Raw genomic sequence first — 19,537 nt, forward strand, 5'->3', positions numbered from 1 at the left:
AATTCACCCCACCCCCTGCCCGAACAATATTGTGTCCTCACACAGGAGGGGCTTTCACACTGCACACATTTAAGATTATTCATATTACATTTTAAGGGTGTTTCAAAAAGAGAGTAGGAAATAAATAAAACTCAATATGTTATCAAGTGGAACAATATAATAATTATTAGAAAATCAAATCATATCATGGTTATAAGGCTTACCAAGGTTATAAAGAGACCAAAATACATGAATAAACAAGTCAGTATATTTTTGCAATAGATAAATAAATGAACAAATTAATTAATTAAAATAGAAATAAAATAAATAAGAATAAGAAAAAATAAAACACAGAATTGAAAAATACCTTGTACGGGGCTAGGAAGCGGACAACTAGCGTGCTAGTTACCGTTATCTCTTTTATCTATATCGTACCACTTTCAACTACCATTCCTACATGTTTGTGATAACACTGCCAACAACCTGCATACCACGTTTAACTATCATAGCTGTGTACTGTAGCTGTTATACTATTTCAAACTACAAAAGACCAGCAAAGGGTGAGGGCCGCTCTAAGGTGGTTATCAAACAGTTGTTTATATATATATATATTTATCCACTTTACATGGATGTCACTTTTTTAAAACTTTATATGCAAGGTTATACGTCTCTTGACAGTATCCATCTATGGTAGGACCTATGTTATTTGTGTCTACATTATTATCATATAAATGTCCAAAATCATTACATGTAAAATTACATCTTAAAAGTCTTAAAATCTTAAAAGATTTGCATTTATTTTATAACCTTATAATTAAAGTTTCTTTTTTATCTTACTTCACATTACAATCTATAAGGCAACGCTTTACCTTTTACTACAAGCTTCATGTCGGTCTATAAGGCAACGCCATACAGTTTTTACTTAGCGATACTTTTTGTCTATAAGGCAACGCCATACATTTTTTACTTAGCGATACATTTTGTCTATAAGGCAACGCCATACATTTTTTACTTAGCGATACATTTTGTCTATAAGGCAACGCCATACATTTTTTACTTAGCGATACATTTTGTCTATAAGGCAACGCAATACATATTTTTGCTTAACGATACATTTTGTCTATAAGGCAACGCCATACCTTTTCTTTCTGCACACTACGTTTTGGTCTATAAGGCAGCGCTATACATTTTTCACTACACGCTACACATTGGTATATAAGGCAAAGTAATAACTTTGTTTACTACACGCTTAATGTTGGTCTGTAAGGCAACTTTTTTTTAATATGCGATAAATATCAGTCTAGAAGGCAGCGCTTTACATTTTTTAATTCATATGTTACATATTAGTCTATAAGGCAATGCCATAACATGTTCAGTACATATGTTTAAGTTATTGGTAAATAATGCGGCATAATAACGAATTTTACTACATTCTACAGGTATAAATTCGTATTTAAGTCAACGCAATATCATTTTTACTTCAAACTGCATTTCTATGTATAAGACAACGGAATGGATTTTTTTTTATTAAGGCTACAAATCATTCTGTAAAGAAACGCAATAACATGTTATTGCACGCTACAGTTTGGTCTCTAAAGCAATGCAGAAACTTTTTCTACACACTACATTTTTGTCTAAAAAGCAACATAATAAATAACCTTCAACTAATTATCAAATTTTGTCAACAGAGTTTGTAGAATTTCATGCTTTTCATGTCAAATAAATGTGCTGTGTTAAAACTACAGTTATATCCTGATATTATGATTGTTCTCTTTTTGTTTAGTTTTTAAGGTTTCCTTCCTTCGTATAGGGTATGTTTTGGTCACGTGCTTCTTGTACTGACTTGAAATTTTATTCTGAACGAGCCTCACTTAATTGTTAAAATGTCACCTGAGAGTTTCCAGTGTCATCTTGCATGAAATGAGCGAATTAATTTAATCATCTACAAAAACAAAGGTAAAAAAAACAGTCTAAATGTATTAATTAATTGAAAGCATCAATTGATGCAATAAAAGAGACATGAGTAATAAAAACAAGAATGAATATGAAGAAATTATCCGAAATGTCAAGAAAATAAATGTAAAATAATAGAAAAAAAAATGGCTACGGAAACAAATCTTCGACTGTAAAACTTAAAGAGAGACCTATGTAAAAGAGGCACAGACACAACGACAGCTATCAAAATAGATCGTAAATCAAAGCATTGTTAGTACAATCGACATTTTCCTTTAAACATGTACCAAGTTGATAGACAATTGACTCAGCAGTGTTGAGTTGGATGGTCTTTCGTCCACATGCGAATGGACGGATGGACAAATGGACAGATGGACGGACGCACACGCTGATTTCAGTTTACAGTTTCGTTACGGTGGATTGATTCTGACATTTTACGAATGACATATAAAGAATTAATACTGTTTGATAAAAGCTGATAGCTGGATAGAGTGGAAAACATTATCTATCAGCATCAGAAATGTATCCTTTAGTGACTGGTTACGTAAAGATAAGGGCCTGAAACGTTGAAACCAAGAAGGAGAATGCGGAAACCTGAATATTTTGGAAATGTTTTCAAGATCTGGCCATTCTGCAACAGCTGCATACCTCATTAAAACCATAGATAATGTTCAATAAATAATAATAAATCCAGGCACGATTTAAATTAATTAAAACGTGACATGCAAGTTACTACAAATCGTTGGTATTAACGCCTACTGGCAGCGTTTACCACATGCAATCTCAAAGGATTGTAAAAAAGACGTAACATAAGCTAATAAGTATTCAATACCATGACTGGTGTGGCTAGGATCACAAAGAAGTTGCTGATGTGAATAAATATTCGTTTTTGTTTGAAAAGTGTTCTTTTTAAAATGTACTAATTAAACTTCATCTTATCGAGCGTACATTGTTGATCTAGTCATTTAGAGATACAATGTGTTCAAATGCAAGTATTCATGAAAAAAAACAATTCAAAATTAATTTTAGCTTCGACACGTTGCTTGATTCTGAAATCCGAGCAATACGTTGGCAATACACGATGGCCTTCCCTGTGTTATGTTGTACAGTGAATACGGTGATTTGGTTGTTTTGTTGTAAATGAAAACCTATATTTTACAGTTGCCCTGTGAAGTTTTACTTTCGAGGTTTGCAAATGCTTGATGAGCATAGAATAGGATAATGGTCTGAAAATAAAAACAACTATGATATTTACATCGATAGGCCAATCAATCATTACAAGGTTACCGATTTTAAAACATATAAGTGAAATGGTGTATTGATAATAAAGTTGTAATATTAGTCATTATAATCAATGATCGTTTAGGTTTAAAACCAGGGTTAGGGTAAGGGCTATAGTTATGTCATTATTTAACCAAGGCGATATATTTGATACTGCGGTACAGGTTGTATACGAAATCTTTCTAACAGTAGGAGAACATCAAGTATTGTTGCAATACACAATACACGTGGGGTAAATTAACGATTCTTTCCGTGCAAAAATCTTCGTCGCCTATAGGAGAGGAAATTTAATGTAAATTTGTGTTTTTTCCCATAATTCATCATTAAATTTCACTGCGCATGTGCTTTTTAGCGATAGAATGGACGGAAATGTGATATCCATATCAAATTAAAACTTGTGCCTTGCACCCCATAAGTTCTCAGACATAACACTTCAGCCCATAAGTCGATCTTGTCCGTATCACCGCCCACTCTGCCAGAGTTACAAGGTTACACAAATATAACCGGAGAACATCCAGTTTTGTTACACCACAGTGTATCCCCTTCAAATCGGATATTTAAGAAAATATACAAAATGGAAATTTTACCCTACAAAATTGGGTGTAATGCCATCCCCTAACAAATACCATCAATTATAATTATATCATGTGTGGTAATACAGATGGTGATTTGGACTTTATCTCATAATCTAGTTCTAGTCAGTTTTTGTTTGCATTACAGGAAAACACACTTCACAATATCCAAATTACCACTACATGACTTTGTTGATTGACTGTTTAATGTTGACTTACCTGTATAGTTTAATCAATAAGGTATGATTCATTGTGTTGAATAAATTTATTCATTCAAATCCATTTTTAAATAATAAACATTTTGTTTTCGTTCCTTCCTGTTTTTGCTTTTTGTTTATTTTCTGAATATGCCAATGCATAGGCTTTCCGTTTGTTGTTAAGGTAGGTCTAAATTTAGACTTAGTTGCCTCATCGAAACAGACATTTTGTCAAACATGAACGCAAATATAAATGAAGGCTTAGCTTAGTTAAGTTTCATCACTTTATTTTAAAAGTTTTAGAATAGTTTAAATCATTAATGACAAAATAGCACTCATTTGACATTTGACCTTGATGACAAGGTCACAAATGTCCTAAAAGCCCATCGGCTTGCAAGCATGATACAAGTTTTGTCAATATACCTTCAACGATTTGGAAGTTATGGCCTGGACAAACATCACTATAATATCTAAAGATCCAGAAACTGATAAAGAAACAGAATGAGAAGAACCACTACTTATACATCATATCTCCATTCGTTCGATGGGGAAACATAATTAGAACATGGAATAATATATACATTGTTCCTATGTGTACCAAGGCACAAAATAAATTATATATTTGAAATAATTGGTATTCATAAAATTGGCTCACTGTGATCTACGTTTTGACTATGGGTTATTTTTTTTCAAATTGGTTTAATTAAATTTTCAACACATCAATGCATCATAATTATGAGGATTTATTACTGAGTTTCGTCAAAATAGGGCCAATAGTGGAAATTGAACCTCCACTTTACTCCCTCATAACTCGACATGGTCTCTGACCTTAATTTCATGTCATGTCATGACCACCTAGTCTCAAGGTATCTATAAACATAAATAAAACTGATACATTAAACATCTATAACCGCCTCAAATCAAAATATATTTACACAGAAGCATAGTTCTTTTCCCCTGTGGTCTTTAATCCACTACGGCTGCATGCAAGTGCATAACATTAATAAAAGCAGGTTGCAGTGAATAGTATAGTCACCTAGTTATATAATTCAATTAGAATTTCAAATGAATTCGAGACATTTAAAGAGCTATACGATACTTAGATACGTGTTGTAATCACAGTTTTGAAGCAGGTGGTGGGCCTGTCACATTAGTATACAACTTAAACATATGTTTTGGAAGGTCATACGACCAGTCTGATTGTACTATCATCCTAGCAGCAATACGTCCGATCTCGTCGCTTGATTTCGCCGCCCATCCATTGTCACCCATGACAACGCCAACCGTTGGAGTGACAAGATCAACGTATGGTTGTGAGTTAGGCGTCACCATAGTAATGCAAGCATCGCCATGGTGGCTGAGGAACGTTACCCCTGGACAGAAAGAAACCAGACAAGATATAACAAGACCACACAGAAGAACAAAGCAAAAAGTGATACTTGATTGATCAATATGTTGTTTACTTATCTATATTAAAATACATTAATAATGATAAACATGAATAAAATGTAGTTCTTAAAGGTGAGTTAAACACTGACAATTTATGTCATTAAGTTAATGTTTTACCAGGTAATAATCTTTGTAGAAGTCGAAACATTTGTTCTTCCAAAGCCTTGTCCCCTTCTCCGCAGTACCATTTCTGCATTTCAGACACTTGTAAAGGACCTTTCAAAATATCATCGCTGTGACCTAGCTTGATATAGTATTTACCTAGAAATCAAGAGAAGTAGTGAATATCTGTATTACTATTACATGATAATCAGGACAACTGACAATACTGAAACCTGTGTTAATGACGTTTGAAAGTATGCTCACGATTGAGCTAATGATGAGGTTTCTTATTCATGTATAGCAGTATTAAGGTATTATATGGCCGTTCAGCATACAAATAGACTCATATACTAAACAAATAACATAGTCTTTTCACTGTGGAAAACATCATAAAGACGCCATATACAAAAAAAAAATACATTTGCTCCGCATTTTCCCATTGACACAATGTGCTAACAAGATAATGTAAATATGTTTCTTTTACAATATGTAACAGGTAATTCATCAATAGTCAAATTGCAGTTGATAAAGGGTTTCGTCTGTCTTACCATCAGGGTACCTGACAGGAGGAAGCATGTAGAAATCGATTTGATCATTGTTGTTCCTGAGGTAATCGGACGGCCAAGACGGCTCTCCATATCCTCTGTACTTCAAAGATGGCATGTTCCTAAAACATCACGTTATCAATTACCAGGACGGATACATCAATAGTATACGTATGTACCCATACAATGTTAAGGTTGTACGACAAAGTAACTTCCAGGTAAGTGATTGGTCCAAATACCCAGGATTTCAGCATCAAATGTTATCGGTTACCATAATCAAGCTCCAAAATCCAAATATTTATGCCATCATCAAGTCTAGATTGACAAAAAGGACTCAATTTAATATAAAGTATGAAGTTGCTTAAGACAATTGAATGAACCAGCAGAAGTTGAACGGCGTTCTACGGCAAGTGCTTCAGTGCCATTGTCTCCGTAGGCATGTATTGGTTCGTGACCACAAATTACATATGATCTGATATGTCTTATAAATAATACCGCTGAAATATGATTGCGCTTATCTAAGAATAGTTATATTATATTATATTGCATTTATTGTGGGGGTTCTGATTCATCATAATACCAATCTGTTAAAGATAGGTATAAATGCGCCTAAATGAAAGTGCACAAAAACATGTACGTTTACATTATGTAAGTACATTTTCACAGTAAATTATTGATATCTCAGCAATGTAATGAATCTTCGATCCTCGTAGCCATTTTGAGATTAAAATACACGATTAATACGTGACGTCAAATATAAATAGCATTTTACCGTAAACGTGTTGCATCTTGGGGCGAAATCTCGGCCAGAGTAACAGTCTGTGGCATGGGTACGTAAAGCGGTCTGATATCACCGAGGAGATTATGTATCTCTGTAAAAACATTTGTCGCCAACAGCACTTTTCTAGTCATTATTAATCTCCCATTTTCCGTGACAACTCGACTGTTTCCGTCTGGTTGTCGAACTATCCCAGTCACTGTCTCACGTATTACGTCACATCCGTTTTTTGAAGCCACACTTATTTGTGCCATTACCATTTTTCTCGGGTTTATAATACCTGCAGTATTTTCCTCAGCAATGCCTTGATCTTCTGATGAAAAATTGAAGAATGGATATTTGCGCCTTAACTGTTGACTGTCCAATATGTCCATGCTATGTGCATATCCTTGGCTATTGGCTTGTTTTTCTACTTTGTTAAGATACTCAGAGTTCCTCGTTCCGACGGTTAGTGATCCTACACTGTCGTAGAAATGCACACCTGGATTTTAGTAAATACATAATGAGTACAGTAAGGAAGGAGATTTTTATTCTCTATAGTCAAATCATCAAATGTTTATAACACGTTCAAATAAACCGAAGGTAGCTATTCAAGTTAACGAACAGAAAATTATAATAAGATTATAACATTGTTAGTATGGTTTTTCGTGAGAACACCATTCCCATTGCAAGCCCACAGCTAAAGTGGTACTCGCAAATAATTGTCTGGCAGATTCATCATTCGGTTGCAATCAGAAAATAACTCTGCCCCATATTTTTATGGTATCGCACCGTTGTAATTGTTTGTGGTATATGATTTAGAAGAAAAAAAGTAATGAAAGGACAAAAGAGGCGACAGTTGTGCACCAAAGATTTATTATGAGAAAGCGGTATCGCTATAAAAAAAACCCTGTCGGTAAATAGTGAAATGAAGATAACATTTTTGGAAAAAAAGAAAGATTTTTTTTTTTTTTGCATTGCAGGGTGTCAACTATCCCGTGACAATTAAACCCTGTAAATTTCCAAAACGGGAATAGATTCTTAACTCAACGCTGCCTGGTGTTTCAATACGGACAGTTAATACTATTGATTGTTTTTATTAAGTTGTACAAATGCAAAGTTAATACATGTACTAGTGAAGGTTATGTCATTAAGCAAATGAAATATGTATATGAAATAAATACCCGAAATAAAACAAAATGCAGGTAAGATTAACCAGAAAGTCTTGTAATGTATTTTATTTCATGACACTTTTTGTAATCGCTTAAACACTTTTTTTGAACGAAAACAATAGTGAATACAGCCGAAATGATGAAGCTGTAATTCTAACCCTACCATACAAAGTGCAGGGAGAATTAGGTCATGTGCTCCGGAATGGCATGCGTCTTCTGCTTCGTCGATGACACCCGATATGCTCGACTTATAATCTAGGTCAACTCCATGACATAATCTCAACATGAAAACTAAGGTGGTCACAATGAGACACGCTGACGGGATTTATCTTATGATTACACCTACCCGACAGATGTTCCAGCTCACTGTATCTACGAATGGACCTCTCTGCCAGTATACCCCAAACTGGAACCTTGGATGACGTCGATGATGCAATCCTAGCTTCATCATAGTGTGCGCCGAAAACTTCCTTACCCGTGTTAACTTTTCGTACCTGTATTATTTTAAATGCATCATGAATTATATCTTCCCCTTATAATGACTGAAATGAAAAAAAAATGTACACAATCATTGATCAAATTAAATGCTCCCGTGATATAGTAGACGATTGTCTGTTTTGTAAGGGCTTCCATACCTGTAGTGTACTATATATTTACTGTATGTCCTAAATGCTAGGTCAGTACACATAAAGAAAGCCCACGCATTGTGATCGCCACTGCATGTTAACGTGTACACATAGGTAATGTAAACACGCGTGTGATTGGTTTCATGTACCCTAATCGATCGTTATTGATAAAAAGTAACAAAGCAATAAGTAGCATATTCAAACAAATCAATATTGGTTTACACATACATTACATGTGTAACAATGCGATTTCGCAATAGAGATTTCGAAAGTCCAGACCCTTTACCTTAGGTTCAGCTGGTCCAACAAGGCACACCTTGTAATTATCGATTATCGAGGCCTCGCGAGCAGCCGCGGCGCCTGTCATTCCTGCCCCTACGACACACAGGTCGTACACAAACGCCATGTCGTCTCCAAAGTCCCTTGTGTAATACCAAACCTGTGCCTTATTCCTGTAGTTTGCTGTAAGTTTATACTGAATGACGTAGACACAATACTACAGTACTAGATTTGTGTTCTTCCCTGATATAACAGCCTGTGCTATATCACATGTACATGAATCTTGATAGCATGTCTGTGTTGAACTTTTACGTCGCTGGCGACTTTTGTAATTTGATACAAGCAAACCAATACATTATGCACTTGTATTGCACACAATGCTGTGCATGTATGTGTGTATATAACTTGACTTATTTCAAGGTGACTTGACTAGATTATCATTGTCTGTGTGTGTGTATTACTGATTTCCCATTGTCTTTGATTTGTTTAGGTGTGTTTGTTAATACGGAAACAATATTTTAAAACATGAAGAGCTTAGTATGTCTCCTAATCATCAAAAGATGAGGAAATAGTTTTTGTAACTGCGTCTGGCATACCTTTTTAGAATGTACATTCAAGTCTATTATATATAATCATCTATATCTTCCACACATGCAATAGAGCTATGTAATATGTATTATTGAAGACTGTTGTTTCGGATGTGCTATTTACGTTGTTTTTTTTTAAATCAACAAACAAGAAATATCTTTAAAAAAAGATAAACGGCATAGTTTTAATGCTGGTGGTTATAATGTAAAACTGATGGTGAAATAAATTAACGAACTATATCCGGGGTCAAAAGAAAATTATACGGCTATGTCGAAAAAAAATAGTGATAAATAGGGAGTCTCACTCTTAGACTTGCGCGAGTTCCTAGCATCTAGTCTTTAATTCATGTTTATCAATTTTATGTTTAATTTACACACAATGGTTGAATCTCGTATTGGCTGTCTTATGACATAATGAAGTGAATGCTCTGAATATGTTCTAATATCGTTTGTCGTACTTATCTATATTGGAAAGGGTTTATCTAATCTATTTGAAATAATTAAGCATTGAACTGCTTTAAGTTGGAAGTTATGGGCTGATGAATGCCAACTGGACAAAGGCACATTCAAAATGAAGCGCGCTTCATTTTGAATGTGTCTTTGTCCAGTTGGCATTCATCAGCCCATAACTTCCAACTGAAAGCAGTTCAATGCTTATATTTACATTTTACAACGATTTTTAAAGACTATATCCAGGAATTTTGCTCCGACGATGAATGAACAAATTATTATCGTCAAAGACGGAACAGCCTTTTCAACAGCCATCTTTCGTTATCGCCGACGTGACAATTATGACGTCACTATATTAATGACGTCATAATAAAGATTTGGAAGTTATGGACTCATAACTTCAAAGTGAGCTTGGTAAAGTTATATAGTGGGGCTGCAGTGTAAATGTAAATATTTGAAGATAACTGACACAATAGAAAACAAAACAATTTACCCCATCTCCAAAAATCGTAAAAAGAAATAAGAAGAAAAAAAAACTAAAATTCAACACGCCCAAACAGAAACACTACTACATATCTCAATGTGACTACTTTGAGGTTGTAAGACTGAATCAAAAAATACAAGATTTCGTCTGCAAAGTCAGATATGTTATGTTAGTTAGCTATCAGAATGTGAATGTAAATGAGCAAAACATTTAAATACCAAAGTTAAGTATAATACTGCTAAAACAAATTCAATATGCATTACGTTACTTAATGATATAAAAATTAAGCAGCTTTATTTTTTCAATACTTCGATAAGATAGATATACGTACAGAGTATAGATGAGTGAGCTATAGTAATAGTTATGTTATAACTTGAAAATTGAGATACATGTATTTATATCAAGATAAGTACTTGTAAGTATATAATTGCAAATAGAATAAGTCAAGATGACGGATGCAATTCTTTATCAGGGAACATTATATCAAAATACTGAGATATAATATTGATGTGATGACCCCTATTAGCTTCTAGTGATGCCCCCTGGTAAGACTTGTATTGTGTATTTATTATAAAACAAAGCGCCTTGATACAGCTGTTGATGTCGCTGCTGAACCGCCGTCGTCATCAGCCATGTCCATCCATCGTCGAGGGTTCCAATCCTTGTTCTGGAACTCTCCGGATGGTGGATCTGCAAGGATGATCAGTCCTTACTCTCTGACGGTTGTCTTCCAGCTACCTTCTCCACGCCGCATCCTCAGACATCGTGATACTCGCTCCTGCCCCAACTCTCTGACTAACCTTTCTGTGATTCCAAGGGATGCGAACATCATAAAGCATGATTGGGCTGGAATCCTCTGCAGCCTACTTCCGCAGGAAAGCTCCATGCCTGCTAGCCTTTTCTGCCATACTCCTCTGTCAGCTCTGCATACTTGCTCTTCTCTCATCCAAGTGCTGATTCACACCTTGTCTCCCATGACACAGTCAGTTCCAGCATCATCAGTTGTTTTCTTGCTTGATGATAACAACAATATGTCTGTTCGCAGTGTTGTCTCCACAACCTTCGGGAAAACCAGTTTCCTTCCGCGAAGATCGACTTGCACCTCCCAGTCTTCTGAACCTCCAAGAATCCCTTCGTTGGTGTTCCTTGCTATTCCTAATGGTGTCTGTCCCTCTCTGAGGAAACGCATGAATTGTGTCCCTTCTGTGCCCCACGCCCCTTCTTCCTTTCCTTCTCATGCATGTGAGCAAGTTATCCTAACACCTGGTCATGTCTCCACGTGTATCGGACTTGTGACAACACCACCTCACAGGAGGAGATGATGTGCCCCATGCTTCCTGAATTTCCACATTAATGAGTCTTCCACCAATCCTCATCTGTGAAGGTTTTTCTGTGTTAGGAGCACATCATAAACAGCCATGTGAGTGAGCTGTACCTGCCATGCTGTGTATCTCCAGATCTCGTCCATGTGGATTTAGATATGGATTTAGCTGTCCCATCTAGTCTAAGCGACTTGACACCCCATCTCCACTTCGTTCACCTTCCTTGCCAATCTAATTAAAATTAGACTTGTAATTGCCACTCCTCTGCGATACTTTACCATACACTGAAATACAAGATCTAATGATACCCCGTAAAAGGTCGTCTCATGACCCTAACCCTTACCCTGCTGCATTAGCATCCCTCCATCTCAGCGATTGCCCTCTGCCTAATCCTCGCCTTTCAATACACACTGTCCCCAAAATGTCCTTGTGTCTGAGTCTTTCTACCTCTGCATCTGCCTTGTTGGCTGACAACTTCCTTCCAGTCTTCACCTCCGCTCCTGCTTGCCTGACTTTCCCATCCCTGGAATCTTTCAACGTCATAATCAGCCTTGCCTTCCTTGTCTTGAACTCTTCCATCACTGATGATAATTGGAGTTGCAGATTCGGTTGCAGATTCGATGTCCAACTGTATAGTTCAGTTGACAAGAAGTATTGGGGAACCCCAAGCCATCTTCTCAAGATGTTTGTTGATCTTTCTGTCGATTCACTCTATAGTCGTCAGAGTAATCTTATACAACATCAGAGGACAGGAAAGTTGCGGATATAAACCATGTTCGAATATCCATGCCATGAGCTTTCCCAGTCTTGTCGATGTTCCTCAATCCTTTGGAAACCTGCTTCTCCAGCTTTTCACAGTTGTTGTTGTCCTTCGAGCTGTCGTCAAACTATTTCCCCAGGCACATTATTAGGTTGTCCATGATAGATGGAATCTCTTCTCCCTTGGATAAGAAGATTGAATTGTCTTGTCACACGACCCTTTTTCAGGATGTGCCATCGGAGCCCCACTCGATTTGCACTCTTCTCAGAAAAGAAGCCTTCTAAGATCTCATTCCGTTGGATGTAAATCGAGTAAACCGAGAGAATATAACCCAAAATAAACAAGTTTTAAATTTTCTCAAACACTATGATACAAACACATGCATGTATGTGTCATATATCCTTCTCTAGTGAAACTCATCACTCGCACACTTAAAACATGGTCGCCGCCATCTTGGAAGATAACTCTTCCAGCTTCGAGACGGAAGAGGTAGAAGATCTTCCAGAAGCAGAAGAGCTTCAAATCGAGTGACCGGAAGATATATTCTAGAAGGAGAAGAGTGCAAATCGAGTGGGGCTCAGAGGGTTTAGCTAGTTTAAACTTCATTTTAGCCCAGGATACAGTATCATCCGGTGCTGTCGGGATCCACCTTGGAGATGAATTATTACAGTGATGGTTAGATCATCCATGAATCATCTGCTCGGCGGTCGCCTGATGTTTATCCTGGATAGTAAAGAGTAAACTATTAACTATAAAGGAACATTTAATTCAGATGTTTGTATTTAAATTAGATATATACACGTCTTTATAATCAAATTACAGACATCTGCATTCAACATAGAAATAGTCAGATATTTGTACTCTACGTAAGCTATTTCCATTATTTCCTTGTTAATTGATCAATCCATCACTTAATCTAGATTGTATATGTGGACAGTGATATCGAAATACCGGAATTTAATGATAATAATCAGATACGTTATTTGTGATAATAACTCAATTGCATATATCGCAACCTAAACAAATAACGTATAGGCGCCAACATATTTAATGTTATCTTATACATGGTTCCCCAACTCATACCGTGTATATTAGGAGTATGTAATCAACAGAACAGAGCATATCATGTAAATTGGATACCTAAGTATAATCACAGGCGTTTGCTTCTGGTTAGTATTAATAGAAAAAAAAAATAGACCCTACTCATAATATATTGATATAGTATGAGTAGGGTCTGATATTATTTTCTTTCAATACTAACCAGAAGCAGACGCCTGTGATATATTTTCCTCCAATTTCTACATTCTGACACCATAAACCGTTCTTCTTCATAGCAAATTGAAATTGCCATATTTAAGCAAGAATGAATGTGAATCGATATATTTGATATTTTGAAACTTGTATAAACATTAAGTAATGAAATTTTGAACATCATGTTGATAACATTTTAGGCTGAAACTGAATACAAATTACTAAATTTACTTGATTTGTCACTAGCCTTTATACAACCGCAAACTTGTTAATGCAATTAATGATCAAAACGGTTATGTCCTTTGTAACGAGTCATGGACTTAATTAATTGACTTATAAATTATTATTGCGGTTGTTTGGTTTTAGAAATAATTTTGTGTTAGAAACCTGCATGTTCACGTTCCGGAATAGGGAATTGTTATCGCTCGGTAAAATCCACGTTACATGTGTGTTATCTCACATTGTTTGACTGACGGTCTTCGAACAGATTAGAACTACGTGTAGGATCTCAATAGATATCTCGGTAGGATTAAGTAGCACAAGATTATCGGGCACACGGGACAGTAAGTTACTGGATACATGTAGTTGACAGAGAAAATAATAAAAACAAACAATGTTTCATGATTCAAAAAGCAGGAGAAAACAGATGGTTCAGGAGCAGGGGAGAAGGAGAACCCGTTGGTACACATGATAGTGTCTCCGGAAAATCAAACCACAGGGCCTGTCATCAGGTCATGATAGTGTCTCCGGACAATTAAAACCACGGGGCCTGTCATCAGGTCATGATAGTGTCTCCGGACAATTAAAACCACGGGGCCTGTCATCAGGTCATGATAGTGTCCCCGGACAATCCAAACCACGGGGCCTGTCATCAGGTCATGATAGTGTCTCCGGACAACCAAACCACGGGGCCTGTCATCAGGTCATGATAGTGTCCCCGGACAACCAAACCACGGGGCCTGTCATCAGGTCATGATAGTGTCTCCGGACAATTCAACCACGGGGCCTGTCATCAGGTCATGATAGTGTCCCCGGACAATCCAAACCACGGGGCCTGTCATCAGGTCATGATAGTGTCCCCGGACAACCAAACCACGGGGCCTGTCATCAGGTCATGATAGTGTCCCCGGACAATTAAACCACGGGGCCTGTCATCAGGTCATGACAGTGTCTCCGGACAATTAAAACCACGGGGCCTGTCATCAGGTCATGATAGTGTCCCCGGACAATTCAACCACGGGGCCTGTCATCAGGTCATGATAGTGTCCCCGGACAATCCAAACCACGGGGCCTGTCATCAGGTCATGATAGTGTCCCCGGACAATCAAACCACGGGGCCTGTCATCAAGTCATGATAGTGTCTCCGGACAATTAAAACCACGGGGCCTGTCATCAGGTCATGATAGTGTCTCCGGACAATTAAAACCACGGGGCCTGTCATCAGGTCATGATAGACAGATGATACTATCTTGTCGTACCATGCTTTTTGAGAAAAGTTAAACATTTTAGGCTGAAACTGAATACAAATTACTAAATTTACTTGATTTGTCACTAGCCTTTATACAACCGCAAACCTGTTAATGCAATTAATTATCAACACTGAATCACTGAATCACTGGAAGACATCGATATAAGTCTTATTTGACTTCTTTGATGCATCTTGACGTTTTCCCACAGCTAATGAGTCTTTCGCGACTTCGTTGCGGTTGCACACACACTTAATATTCACAAACTTATATGTACACTTAAAGTTCTAAAATACATAATGTATACTCAGAGTATATTATCGAAGTTGGTCACAAAAAACTGAGGTATGTCTTACTGAGAAAGGTAGACGTTACTACTATATATATACATTTATCGGTTAACTGATAGTCCAATAGTTCTACTATGGTTATATTGTATACACAGTTTGTAGGATACTTATGACGTAGTTACCCAGTGGAGCTGGATTGGAACTCGCACATTCTACATGTACTTATTGTGTTATTTCTGATCTTTGTGTTCCAGGTTAGTTGAACGAGGGTTCAAATTTCAGGGAGTGATTACGCCAGTGCTTGTTTAACCTGTCCTTAAAGCTATTTACTGACGGGGCTGAAACCACACATTCTGGTAGCGAGTTCCACTTTAACACCACTCTGTTGCTGAAGTAGTTTTGGGTTTTCTGCTTTTTACATGGTTTTTTAAATAACTTCTTTGAGTGGCCACGAGTAGCGCCATATTCGCACAGTGTGAAGAGTTTATCCTTCTCCAAGTTTTCCATGTTGTTGAGAATTTTATAGACCTGCAGCATGTCCGCTCTTTCCCTTCGATATTGAAGGGTTGGTAGTCCTAGTAATCTTAGTCTTTCCTGGTATGGTTTATCTTTTAGGGATGGCACTCGTTTGGTAGATCTGCGTTGGATGTTCTCAATTGCCCTTTTGTCCTTGATGTACATAGGTGACCAGATGACAGAAGCATATTCCAGATGGGGTCTTACCAAAGATTTATATAATTGGATGAACATGTCTTTGCTCATATAAGTAAAACTTCTACAGATGATCCCAACTATTTGATTGTTTTTTTTTCACTGTTTTTTGGACATGAACCGAAAAAGTTTAGATTCTCGTCTATTACGACGCCTAGATCTTTCTCACTTGTTGTTTTTCTATGTTGAAGGTGTTATTGAGTTGGGTGAGGTATAATTTGTTGTCCTTTGCTTAGATCCTAACTCCAGGTGTTTACATTTTTCAACGTTCAGCTTCATCAACCAATTTTCTGTCCATTGACACATTTTGTCTATGCTGATTTGTAGATTGAGTTGTTCTTTCCGTGTTGAGTTTTTGGTGTATAATACGGTTATGTCCTTTGTAACGAGTCATGGACTTGATTAATTGACTTATAAGTTATTATTGCGTTGTTTGGTTTTAGAAATAATTTTGTGTTAGAAACCTGCATGTTCACGTTCCGGAATAGGAAATTGTTATCGCTCGGTAAAATCAACGTTACATGTGTGTTATCTCACATTGTTTGACTGACGGTCTTCGAACAGATTAGAACTACGTGTAAGATCTCAATAGATATCTCGGTAGGATTAAGTAGCACAAGATTATCGGGCACACGGGACAGTAAGTTACTGGATACATGTAGTTGACAGAGAAAATAATAAAAACAAACAATGTTTCATGATTCAAAAAGCAGGAGAAAACAGATGGTTCAGGAGCAGGAGGAGAAGGAGAACCCGTTGGTGCACATGATAGTGTCCCCGGACAATTAAAACCACGGGGCCTGTCATCAGGTCATGATAGTGTCTCCGGACAATTAAAACCACGGGGCCTGTCATCAGGTCATGATAGTGTCTCCGGACAATCCAAACCACGGGGCCTGTCATCAGGTCATGATAGTGTCCCCGGACAATCCAAACCACGGGGCCTGTCATCAGGTCATGATAGTGTCCCCGGACAATTAAAACCACGGGGCCTGTCATCAGGTCATGATAGTGTCTCCGGACAATTAAAACCACGGGGCCTGTCATCAGGTCATGATAGTGTCTCCGGACAATTAAAACCACGGGGCCTGTCATTAGGTCATGATAGTGTCTCCGGACAATTAAACCACGGGGCCTGTCATCAGGTCATGATAGTGTCTCCGGACAATCCAAACCACGGGGCCTGTCATTAGGTCATGATAGTGTCTCCGGACAATCAAAACCACGGGGCCTGTCATTAGGTCATGATAGTGTCTCCGGACAATTAAACCACGGGGCCTGTCATCAGGTCATGATAGTGTCTCCGGACAATCCAAACCACGGGGCCTGTCATTAGGTCATGATAGTGTCTCCGGACAATCAAAACCACGGGGCCTGTCATCAGGTCATGATAGTGTCTCCGGACAATCAAAACCACGGGGCCTGTCATCAGGTCACGATAGTGTCTCCGGACAATTAAACCACGGGGCCTGTCATCAGGTCATGATAGTGTCTCCGGACAATCCAAACCACGGGGCCTGTCATCAGGTCATGATAGTGTCTCCGGACAATTAAACCACGGGGCCTGTCATCAGGTCATGATAGTGTCTCCGGACAATTAAACCACGGGGCCTGTCATCAGGTCATGATAGTGTCTCCGGACAATTAAACCACGGGGCCTGTCATCAGGTCATGATAGTGTCTCCGGACAATTAAAACCACGGGGCCTGTCATCAGGTCATGATAGTGTCTCCGGACAATCAAAACCACGGGGCCTGTCATCAGGTCATGATAGTGTCTCCGGACAATCAAAACCACGGGGCCTGTCATCAGGTCATGATAGTGTCTCCGGACAATTAAAACCACGGGGCCTGTCATCAGGTCATGATAGTGTCTCCGGACAATCAAAACCACGGGGCCTGTCATCAGGTCATGATAGTGTCTCCGGACAATCAAAACCACGGGGCCTGTCATCAGGTCATGATAGTGTCTCCGGACAATCAAAACCACGGGGCCTGTCATCAGGTCATGATAGTGTCTCCGGACAATCAAAACCACGGGGCCTGTCATCAGGTCACGATAGTGTCTCCGGACAATTAAAACCACGGGGCCTGTCATCAGGTCATGATAGTGTCTCCGGACAATCAAAACCACGGGGCCTGTCATCAGGTCATGATAGACAGATGATACTATCTTGTCGTACCATGCTTTTTGAGAAAAAGGATAGAAGATTTTCAGAGAGAGACGTCTAGCGGTCAGAAGTATCAGAAGTACGGAGGAGTCCAGTCAGGAGGAATGGAGGATGTACCAACTGTACCCCCTCCGCCCCCCCCCCCCCCCCCCCCCCACACACACACACACACACACGCACACACACACACACACACACACCTCCCCCTCCTCCTCCAGCTTCTAGCTTATAGCGAAAAATCATAAACACATCTACGATTTAGATAATAATACAAATATTGTTTTATTAGGATAATCCACTTAATTTATGTTTAATAATTTTGTCTTTGATGCCGTGCTTTTTTTGTCACTGATTTGAAGCTAATGATATTTAACAAATTAACAGCTGTCGATCACATGTATGTCATTTTTTTTATTCTTTTTTTTCCCATGTTTGTCTTTGTTTGCGTAGAAGCTGCGGAAACTATAGGTTAACACAACAAACAGGTGTATGTCATATAGTCTAAGAATATCTTACCTGCTTGCTGACGTCTAAAATAATACTGACTATTATTATTTAATTTTTAGTTTCTAATTGTGTCTTTTTCCCACTCGGGATAAAGCTGCTAGTCCATGTCAAATAATTGTGTCTACCATAATTTATTTACATACCTTTAGGTGTGTTATGAAATGTGATTTGTTAAAATTAAAATTGAAATGATTGTTATAAATCAGTCATTAACATTGCACGTGATTGTCAAATAAATTTCTAATTGTTCTACGTCAATTACAGCAATAACATGTCGCAGCAAATCACTCCGATTGTCTATTTCTCGGAAGCTTAAAAGTCTTATCTCTTATCGACAACGCTTCTGGAATAATTTTCATGGACATGTTTTTTGTACATATTATATCTACAAAAAAATGTACACAAGTACAATTTATATCTACAGAAGTACAAATTGTACCTACAGAAGTACAAATTATACCTACACAAGTACAAATTATATCTACAGAAGTACAAATTGTACCTACAGAAGTACAAATTGTATCTACATAAGTACAAACTATATCTATCTACAGGACAAATTACAGTTGTATATCTATATAGAACATCATGATCAAAAGATATTAAATCCCGTCAGTATAGGGGGAC

General features: G+C 37.6%; 1 protein-coding gene across 1 annotated transcript; it reads right to left on the reverse strand.

Moving 5' to 3' along the window:
• Positions 1 to 4,383: 4,383 nt before the first annotated feature.
• Positions 4,384 to 9,130, reverse strand: LOC117342917. The gene is made up of 6 exons (XM_033905215.1): positions 8,920 to 9,130; positions 8,354 to 8,501; positions 6,851 to 7,337; positions 6,082 to 6,200; positions 5,549 to 5,692; positions 4,384 to 5,355 (listed from the first exon to the last, which is right to left on the reverse strand). Exons 1-6 carry the CDS (start codon positions 9,037 to 9,039, stop codon positions 5,099 to 5,101), a joined length of 1,275 nt encoding a protein of 424 aa, XP_033761106.1. The 5' UTR covers positions 9,040 to 9,130; the 3' UTR covers positions 4,384 to 5,098.
• Positions 9,131 to 19,537: the final 10,407 nt, after the last annotated feature.

This window comes from Pecten maximus, chromosome 14 (assembly GCF_902652985.1).
Source record: "Pecten maximus chromosome 14, xPecMax1.1, whole genome shotgun sequence".
Taxonomy (NCBI): domain Eukaryota; kingdom Metazoa; phylum Mollusca; class Bivalvia; order Pectinida; family Pectinidae; genus Pecten; species Pecten maximus.